At 42.7% G+C, this 10737-nt stretch overlaps 1 protein-coding gene across 1 annotated transcript; it reads left to right on the plus strand.

Moving 5' to 3' along the window:
• Window positions 1-7966, plus strand: LOC139364893 (thioredoxin, mitochondrial-like). Its single transcript, XM_071102097.1, has 4 exons — window positions 1-101; window positions 694-956; window positions 6636-6759; window positions 7015-7966. The coding sequence occupies exons 2-4, from the start codon at window positions 694-696 to the stop codon at window positions 7129-7131; spliced, it is 504 nt and encodes a 167-aa protein (XP_070958198.1). The 5' UTR covers window positions 1-101; the 3' UTR covers window positions 7132-7966.
• Window positions 7967-10737: the final 2771 nt, after the last annotated feature.

Consider the following 10737-nt stretch of genomic DNA (forward strand, 5'->3'; position numbering starts at 1 on the left):
ACTCGCTCAAATTTAAACACGAGACCCACAAATAACCTGTGCGTCCTCTTATCTGAACTGTAAACGGAAGTACTTCATACAGGACGACAGTGTACAGAACGGTAAGTGTTTTGTGTTATTTGTCTGTGTCACTACAATTATATTCTGGGTGACATCTGCACGTAATGGCAGTAGTTTTGCTCCGGTTTGTGGATGTGGGCGTTTTATAATGAGAGGACACAGGCGCGTGGAAAGAGAGAAGGAAGACAGGCAAAGTCACACGGAGGTTATTCGAAACAAAATCTAAGCCCATTTCGTAAATACTCACACAGTGGTTGTGAAACACGACGCCGTTCTATTGGATGGCCAAGCCACTAGAATTATAACTCAAACTCTTTGTGGTGGTTTACTGCCGTATCAGCAGTTGTCCGTGAAGTTAGCTAACGTTAGCTAGCTAGGGAATCTGTTTGCATAACATGAACAACAGGGAACTATATTCATAGCCACTTAGCCAGCCATCTCTCACACACCTACATGTTATACTATATGGTGGTAAACAAGAATGTCTTGCATAGGTGTCCTTCCTCCCCCTGATGTCACTGTCCAACCATAGTAGCTCTGCCTGAGTAGTGGCCCTGTTTTGATTATGGTGCCATGAAGTTACATTTATTTATCAGTCTTCTGTTCTCTTCCCCCATTTATGTCTCCTTTCAGATGGCTCACCGGCTGCTAGTCCGTAGAATTTGGACCCTCTCAGTAAAAGACCTTCGCTGTCTCCCGGCCTCCACCTCCTCCTTTTCTACCTCCCTGCGTTCCTCCACTACCCCTCTATCCTTCCTTTCCCCCAAACACACTCTGCCAAGCTCCCTGCCCCACACTTCCCGCAGAGAGGTCTCCTTCAATGTGCAGGACCATGAGGACTTCACAGAGAGAGTCATCAACAGTGAGCTGCCTGTGCTTATTGACTTCCATGCCCAGTGAGTAGCTAATAGATTAATTCATGAATATGTTTCATGGAACCCCAGAGGGGATATTAGGCTCCACTTACAGCATTTACAAACTACCCTCTAATCAGAAAGCAAAGCCCCTAAGATACAATACATGGAGAAGCATCTATGTCTGCCTGTTGAAATTAGACTACCGAGATGACAGCAGGAAACAACTTTTATAGCAGGTATCAAATGGTTTACAACCATGCTTGTAAACCTGACCATAGCTTTTTCAACAATGCATCCAACACGTGAATCTATTTATCAATTATATTGATTTTGACATATGCTCAACAGCCTTCCTATTGTAAGACTAAAGCATAACAGTGGAAGTTGTGACTGAGTGCATATCATGTGTGATGTCACCTTACCTATACTGTGTGTCTGGCTGCATGGCTTGACATCTGATGGTGTTTCCATTGGAGGTTGATCATTTGAGGTTACACAACAAGAGGCAATGCCAGGACAGCCACATTGGGTTCATGCTCTTCTGCAACATGTCAAACTTTTCGCTCCTCCCTTGGACTTGATGAATGAAGGTCACTGCTTAGTAAGAAACTCCCCACACCTGGTTGTCTAGGTCTTAATTGAAAGGAGAAACCAAAACCCAGCAGACACTAGGCCCTCCATGGAATGAGTTTGACACCCCTGCTCTAGAAAATTACACACACAGCCTGAATATATACATACACACACAGTGGCTTGCAAAAGTAGTCATCCCTCTTGGCATTTTTCCTATTTTGTTGCCTTACAACCTGGAATTGAAATAGATTTTTGGGGTTTGTATCATTTGATTTACACAACATGCCTACCACTTCAAAGATGCAAAATATTTTTTGTGAAATAAGACAAAAAAAACATAACTTGAGCGTGCATAGCTATTCACCCCCCCCAAAAGTCAATACTTCGTAGAGCCACCTTTTGCAGCAATTACAGCTGCAAGTCTCTTGGGGTATATCTCTATAAGCTTGGCACATCTAGCCACTTGGATATTTGCTCATTCTTCAAGGCAAAACTGCTCCGGCTCCTTCAAGTTGGATGGGTGCTGCTGGTGTACAGCAATCTTTAAGTCATACCACAGATTCTCCATTGGATTGAGGTCTGGGCTTTGACTTGGCCATTCCAAGACATTTTAAATGTTTTCCCTTAAACCACAAGTGTTGCTTTAGCATTATGCTTAGGGTCATTGTCCTGCTGGAAGGTGAACCTCCACCGTCTCAAATCTCTGGAAGACAAACAGGTTTCCCTCAAGAATTTCCATGTATTTAGAACCATCTATCATTCCTTCAATTCTGACCAGTTCCCCAGTCCCTGCAGACGGAACAACATACCCACAGGATGATGCTACCACCACGCGTCACTGTGGGGATGATGTTCTCGGGGTGATGAGGTGTTGGGTTTGCGCCAGACATAGCGTTTTCCTTGATGGCCAAAAAGCTACATTTTGATCTCATCTAACCAGAGTACCTTCCATAGATGTTTGGGGAGTCTCCCACATGCTTTTTGGTGAACACAATGTGTTTGCTTATTTTTTTTCTTAAGCAATGGCCTTTCTCTGGCAACTCTTCAGTAAAGAACAGCTCTGTGGAGTGGATGGCTTAAAGTGGACCTATGGACAGACTCCAATCTCCGCTGTGGAGCTTTGCAGCTCCTTCAGGGTTATCTCTTTGCTGCCTCTTGTTAATGCCCTCCTTGCCTGGTCTCTGAGTTTTGGTGGGCGGCCCTCTCTTGGCAGGTTTGTTGTGGTGCCATATTCTTTCAATTTTTTAATAATGGATTCAATGGTGCTCTGTGGGAAGTGTCTGATTTATTTTTTTCACCCAACCCTGATCTGTACTTCTCAACAACTTTGTACCTGACCTGTTTGGAGAGCTCCTTGGTCTTCATGGTGCCACTTGCTTGGGTGGTGTTGCAGACTCTGGTGCCTTTCAGAACAGGTGTATATATACTGAAATCATGTGATAAATAAAGTCCACCTGTGTGCAATGATCTAACTAATTATATGACTTCTGAAGGTAATTGGTTGCACCAGATCTTATTTAGTGGCTTCATAGCAAAGGGGGTGAATACATACAGTTGAAGTCAGAAGTTTACATACACTTAGGTTGGATTCATTCAAACTCGTTTTTCAACCACTCCACAAATGTCTTGTTAACAAACTATAGTTTTGGCAAGTCTGTTAGGACATCTACTTTGTGCATGACACAAGTAATTTTTCCAACAATTGTTTACAGACAGATTATTTCACTTATAATTCACTATCACAATTCCAGTGGGTCAGAAGGTTACATATACTAAGTTGACTGTGCCTTTAAACCGCTTGGAAAATTCCAGAAAATTATGTAATGGCTTTAGAAGCTTCTGATAGGCTAATTGACATCATTTGGGTCAATTGGAGGTGTACCTGTGGATGTATTTCAAGGCCTACCTTCAATTGCAGTGCCTCTTTGCTTGACATCTTTGGAAAATCAAAAGAAATGAGCCAAGACCTCGGAAAAACAATTCTAGACCTCCACAAGTCTACTTCATCCTTGGGAGCAATTTCCAAATGCCTGAAGGTACCACGTTCATATGTACAAACAATAGTACGCAAGTATAAATATCATGGGACCACGCAGCCGTCATACCGCTCAGGAAGGAGACGTCTCCTAGAGATGAACGTACTTTGGTGTGAAAAATCCTAATCAATCACAGAACAGCAAAGGACCTTGTGAAGATGCTGGAGGAAACGGGTACAAAGTATCTATATCCACAGTAAAACCAGCCCTATATCAACATAACCTGAAAAGCCGCTCAGCAAGGAAGAAACCACTGCTCCAAAACCTCCATAAAAAAGCCAGACTACTGTTTGCAATTGAACATGGGGGTGAAGATCGTACTTTTTGGAGAAATGTTCTCTGGTCTGATGAAACAGAAACAGAACTGTGGCCATAATGACCATCATTATGTTAGGAGGAAAAAGGGGGATGCTTGCAAGCCGAAGAACACCATCCCAACCGTGAAGCACAGGGGTGGCAGCATTATGTTGTGGGGGTGCTTTGCTGCAGGAGGGACTTGTGCACTTCACAAAATACATGGCATCATGATGAGGGAAAATTGTGGATATATTGAAGCAACATCTTAAGACATTAGTCAGGAAGTTAAAGCTTGGTCACAAAAGCTTGGTCACAAATAGGTCTTCCAAATGGACAATGACCTCAAGCATACTTCCAAAGTTGTGGCAAAATGGCTTAAGGACAACAACATCAAGGTATTGGAGTGGCCATCACAAAGCCCTGACCTCAATCCTATAGAAAATTTGTGGGCAGAACTGAAAAAGTGTGTGCGAACGAGGAGGCCGACAAACCTGACTGAGTTACACCAGCTCTGTCAGGAGGAATGGTACAAAATTCACCCAACTTATTGTGGGAGGCTTGTGGAAGGCTACCCAAACATTTGACCCAAGTTAAACAATTTAAAGGCAATGCTAATTGGAATGTGATGAAAGAAATAAAAGCTTAAATAATTCTCTCTTCTATAATTTTGACATTTCACATTCTTAAAATAAAGTGGTGATCCTAACTGACCTAAGACAGGGAATTTTTACTAGGATTAAATTTCAGGAATTGTGAAAAACTTAGTTTAAATTTATTTGGCTAAGGTGTATGTAAACTTCCGACTTCAACTGTATGCACCTACCTTTTCAGTTTTTTTCTTTTTTATAATTTTTTGAAACAAGTAATTTTTTAAAAATTAACTTCACAAATTTGGACTATTTTGTATGTCCATTACATTAAATCCAGATAAAAATCTATTTAAATTACAGTTTGCAATGCAACAAAATAGGGAAAATGCCAAGGGTGTATACTTTTGCAAGGCACTGTATATATACAGTACACATGACCTTGATATGCATGGTGGTCAGTGTTGACCTGGTCTATGTTTTTGCCAACTTGTTGACATTGTCTTGCTATGCAACAATTTCATGTTATTGTCAGGTTCTATTCTGTACTCACAGATATACACTGCTCAAAAAAATAAAGGGAACACTTAAACAACACAATGTAACTCCAAGTCAATCACACTTCTGTGAAATCAAACTGTCCACTTAGGAAGCAACACTGATTGACAATAAATTTCACATGCTGTTGTGCAAATGGAATAGACAACAGGTGGAAATTATAGGCAATTAGCAAGACACCCCCAATAAAGGAGTGGTTCTGCAGTTGGTGACCACAGACCACTTCTCAGTTCCTATGCTTCCTGGCTGATGTTTTGGTCACTTTTGAATGCTGGCGGTGCTTTCACTCTAGTGGTAGCAGGAGACGGAGTCTACAACCCACACAAGTGGCTCAGGTAGTGCAGCTCATCCAGGATGGCACATCAATGCGAGCTGTGGCAAGAAGGTTTGCTGTGTCTGTCAGCATAGTGTCCAGAGCATGGAGGCGCTACCAGGAGACAGGCCAGTACATCAGGAGTCGTGGAGGAGGCCGGAGGGCAACAACCCAGCAGCAGGACCGCTACCTCCGCCTTTGTGCAAGGAGGAGCAGGAGGAGCACTGCCAGAGCCCTGCAAAATGACCTCCAGCAGGCCACAAATGTGCATGTGTCTGCTCAAACGGTCAGAAACAGACTCCATGAGGGTGGTATGAGGGCCCGACGTCCACAGGTGGGGGTTGTGCTTACAGCCCAACACCGTGCAGGACGTTTGGCATTTGCCAGAGAACACCAAGATTGGCAAATTCGCCACTGGCGCCCTGTGCTCTTCACAGATGAAAGCAGGTTCACACTGAGCACATGTGACAGACGTGACAGGGTCTGGAGAAGCCGTGGAGAACGTTCTGCTGCCTGCAACATCCTCCAGCATGACCGGTTTGGCGGTGGGTCAGTCATGGTGTGGGGTGGCATTTCTTTGGGGGGCCGCACATGTGCTCGCCAGAGGTAACCTGACTGCCATTAGGTACCGAGATGAGATCCTCAGACCCCTTGTTAGACCATATGCTGGTGCGGTTGGCCCTGGGTTCCTCCTAAAGCAAGACAATGCTAGACCTCATGTGGCTGGAGTGTGTCAGCAGTTCCTGCAAGAGGAAGGCATTGATGCTATGGACTGGCCCGCCCATTCCCCAGACCTGAATCCAATTGAGCACATCTGGAACATCATGTCTCGCTCCATCCACCAACGCCAAGTTGCACCACAGACTGTCCAGGAGTTGGCGGATGCTTTAGTCCAGGTCTGGGAGGAGATCCCTCAGGAGACCATCCGCCACCTCATCAGGAGCATGCCCAGGCGTTGTAGGGAGGTCATACAGGCACGTGGAGGCCACACACACTACTGAGCCTCATTTTGACTTGTTTTAAGAGGACATTACATCAAAGTTGGATCAGCCTGTAGTGTGGTTTTCCACTTTAATTTTGAGTGTGACTCCAAATCCAGACCTCCATGGGTTGATAAATTTGATTTCCATTTATCATTTTTGTGTGATTTTGTTGTCAGCACATTCAACTATGTAAAAAAAAAAAAGTATTTAATAATAATATTTCATTCATTCAGATCTAGGATGTGTTATTTTAGTGTTCCCTTTATTTTTTTGAGCAGTGTATATATTTTGTTGAGACTTTTGATTGAAATTTCAAGAATACCTTCAGTATTATTAGTTCTAACCAGACATCCCATGTTTGTTCTTTAAAGGTGGTGTGGTCCCTGCAAGATACTGGGGCCAAGATTAGAGAAAGCTGTCGCCAAACAGAAAGGCAAAGTTGCCATGGCAAAGGTCGACATAGACGATCACACAGACTTGGCCATTGAATATGGGGTAAGTGGAAGCTGTTGACATTATTGATTGATATTGCAAATGTTAGTTAGAAAATGTGACCTTCTTTCCTCCCTTCCTTGAAGTAACTCCTGATCTATAATGGTGGGATTTGTGAAAAAAGGGACTCCACTACATAGTTTACAGCAACCCAGTCATATCAGATCAGGGATTACTAGAAGGAAGGATGAATTTTGTCCTGGAACAGTGCCTTTGACTGATGTCATTGTGGTTACTGACCTCTACTTCTCTCTACAGGTATCGGCGGTCCCCACGGTAATCGCCATGCGAGGAGGCGACGTCATCGACCAGTTTGTGGGAATCAAAGATGATGAGGCGCTGGAGTCGTTTGTCAGCAAGCTCGTTGGACAATGAACATGTCAATCACATCCCTGTGATCCAACCCCTTATGACCCCATTGTTGTCTGAGCCTGGCCTGGTCCTCAGCGCTACATGACCATGTTGAACCTGTTAAAACAACTAACAACCCACCCACCACCTGACCACAACCCCACCTGACCACAAGCCCCATCTGACAAACAGGCACATGCTCACACCCATCCCTAAACTCTCTGCTTTGTATTATTCTGTCTGTCTATTGTCTAGTGATGGGTGTGTGCTTGTGTGAACTTCAATTCCCCTCTTTATACTAATATATTGCTTCCATCTTGCAGCGGTTTCCTCCCTCCATCAACCTGTAATGTAATGGCCCCAACCTGTAATGTAATGGCCCCACCCTGTGGAAACTGGTAGAGCAGCCTGAGCCAGTGTGTACCAGTTTACTACAATAGATTGTTTAGGGTGGGCGACTACACTGCTGTACTTTACTGCATTGTACCGGGACAAGTCGTTTAGTATTAAGTGGGGAGGGACATTAACAGGAAAGGTGATATTGGTGAATGAGCTGTGATGTCTCTCTTTGCAGTTCCTGCTTTAGTCCACTCGAGGGCGGCCTTCCCCTAGCATTGTAGGCTGCATGGTCATTTTACACCATTATGCCTAATGTGAGAGTGGAATGTGTCTGTCATGAGTGTGTCTGTATGGATGTATCTGAGTTTCTCAGTCTGTATCAGTTTGTCTCTTGGTTTTGACTGAGAAATTTGAGAAGTGGGAAACACAAATATGGTTATATGGGTTTGATTTAGATTTTATTTCAATAAACTATGTAATATGACCAAGATAATAAATAAAGGATATTAAAGGTTTTCTATATTTCGAGTGTGAATTGGTTTGTGGTCTGCTATTACATGCGCTAAAGGACTAAGAATCATGAGGAAGTGGTTTCATAGTAATATTGGAGGACTTTAGCCCTAGCCCTAGCCCTTTAGACTTCTTTAGCTGTAAAATAATATTCTTTATAATTTTATTTTTGGGGGTATGCCAACTATGAAGTTTACATCTAATCATTTGTGGTAATATTTCAGCCATGTGATTCCTTTGTTAACTATGTGGGCAGTCTAGTTAGGGGAGTGGTGATGGAATGTTGACTAAGGATGATGGTGTGATGTCTGTTTGCCTGGGAGGCAGGGATGTTTTCTGTTACACAGATTAATTTATATATTTCTTTCTAGTAGAATGGGTGTGATGTTCTCACCATTACTGACAAACTTCTGTATGGACCTAATGAGCTGGAATAGTCTTCTGTCTATAGCTACCTTGCCACATTCTTTTCCTTCTCATTTTTTTATATATTTTTTTTAACTAGGCAAGTCAGTTAAGAACAAATTCTTATTTACAATGACGGCCTATTTATCCCCCATTCAGTTTCTCCTGTTTTCCCTTTCATGTCTCTCTCCACCCTCCTGTATTTTCAGATTTATCCTTTAATTCAGTTTCTATTTAATCAGTCTATCGCTCTCTCTTTGTTTCTCTCTATCTTTACTTGTTTCACCCCCCTCTCATCAGTGTAACGATGTGGAAGCCTGAAGCCCCTCCCCCTCCCCCCCATGACCACAGCTTCACACCTGTCCTCTCCCCTACACCCTAACTCACCAAGCTGTCTAGGTGGGCCCTGACTCCCCATCTCCAGTTATCATTCCGTCTCACATGACGACACACCGGGTCATTCCGTGCGTGCCTCACGATCATAGCGTGTTATTACAGAATCACTGCTGACATCGTCATGGCACAGGCTTCCAAGCTACTTATTTGCTACCCTTAAACAGAGTACATTTTACAGGTTCCGTCTGTAGTTTTAATAACCTTGGATTAGATCATTGTTACACAAATACTGGCCCCCAAGAAATTGACTGTTGAGTGTTGAGCTGTTCAGTTCCCGGATATAAACATCCAGGGATTTTCTAAGAGGAATTCCATAAGTATTACATAAGCAGGTGTGAGTAAGCAGGTACGGTTGGAGTAGCTTATGGTCTCGATCTATAATCCAGACTGCTGTTGTACTCAATGAAAGACATTTCTGTTTGGACTCTATCACATAGTTGAAATGGCTGGAATAGTAGTTCAGCAGTACCTTAGATCATTAACAATTTTGAACCAGTCCTCCCTCTCCCTTCATGTTCTCTCTTTTCCCCCCTCCCTTTCTATCTCTATGTTCAGTGTCTGGACCACTGTGCTGATGATAGGTATAGACTTATACAGGCGTACTTGTTGATTCCTCTTCTTTAAAGAACCAGTGCAGTCAACATTATTTCCTGATAGTGGCTGGTTGAAAATACAATCTACACAGGTCCTTCTAATTAGCAGGTTTGCAATAGGTGGGAGTTTCTGACATGGTTATGCAGTAAATTAGTTAATAGACTAACAAAGAGTTCTAAAGAGAGTTCTAATGAAAATCTATTACAGTAAGGTACTTCATTGTTACCCTGAAATGATTTGCTATTGATATAAAACGGCTGCATTGGGCCTTTAACTACTCTTTGTCTGACTTGTGCTGCGTTTGTAACCAAGTGGGAAGTGAGAATTTACCACATATGTCTGGGAAAAATCCACTTTAACGCCCCTTCAACTGGTAATCACTAGTGGGAAACTCGTCTATCATCCTGAGCTCCCACATGCTGACTTCTGACAACAACTACTAAAGAACTGACCTCGTTAACAGCATTTTTGGCAGATAAATGCAATAACAAAACATTTCTAAAAAGCAATCTATTAATAGGGTTTTTGAACACTATCATTTCTTTACAAGCATTATAGCTGTACTTTTAGTTTATGGTTTATGCAGCTTGTTGGTCATTAGCCAATCAGTGTTTGTCAACAAGTTCAAAGCACATGAATGAACTTGTATTTACGACTTCACAACTGGTAAATTCCCACCTCCCACTTGTTTATGAATGCGACATTAGTCAAAGGAATGAGGTGAAGAGATGACCGAATGCTGGAAAGGTTCATGAGTAGTGTAACCCTACACCTCTTCAGCCAAAAACAATAGACCACACCTCCATCCTCGCTCCCGCTGTCTCTCTCTCTCTCTCAACCACTCTGTTACCATATAAGGCAAAAAAGACTGGGGAAGCCAGTGAATGTTGAACAAATGGGCTGAGAAGGGAGAGTTGCAGAATTCCTCTGCCACCTCTCTCTGCTTTTCTCATACTCTAAAACTTGTAATGTTTGTTGTGTGATAATTTGACTGGCCCTGCCTGTGCCACATAGTCAAAATGCCTTTGGAATGTGTGTGTGGGTGATGCTGTAACAACAGCCATACCTGGCACAGCCCAAGAGTATTCTGTGTTTATAGTAAATACTTCGCTCTATTTATATTTCAAACACATTTCACCCTCCAGCTTGTTGAATGTCCATTCTGTTCCAGACAAATGTAAATTTACCATACACAAAGCAGACACTGCTTCTCGCACCCATCTTTTCCTCATCATGTACATTTATATTTAACATTTATTTAACTAGGCAAGTCAGTTAAGAAAATATTCTTATTTACAATGACAGCCTACCAGGGAAAAGTGGTGTAAACTGCCTTGTTCAGGGGCAGAACGACAGATTTTTACCTTGTCAGCTCTGGGATTTGAT

Source organism: Oncorhynchus clarkii, chromosome 13 (genome assembly GCF_045791955.1).
Source record: "Oncorhynchus clarkii lewisi isolate Uvic-CL-2024 chromosome 13, UVic_Ocla_1.0, whole genome shotgun sequence".
NCBI lineage: Eukaryota > Metazoa > Chordata > Actinopteri > Salmoniformes > Salmonidae > Oncorhynchus > Oncorhynchus clarkii.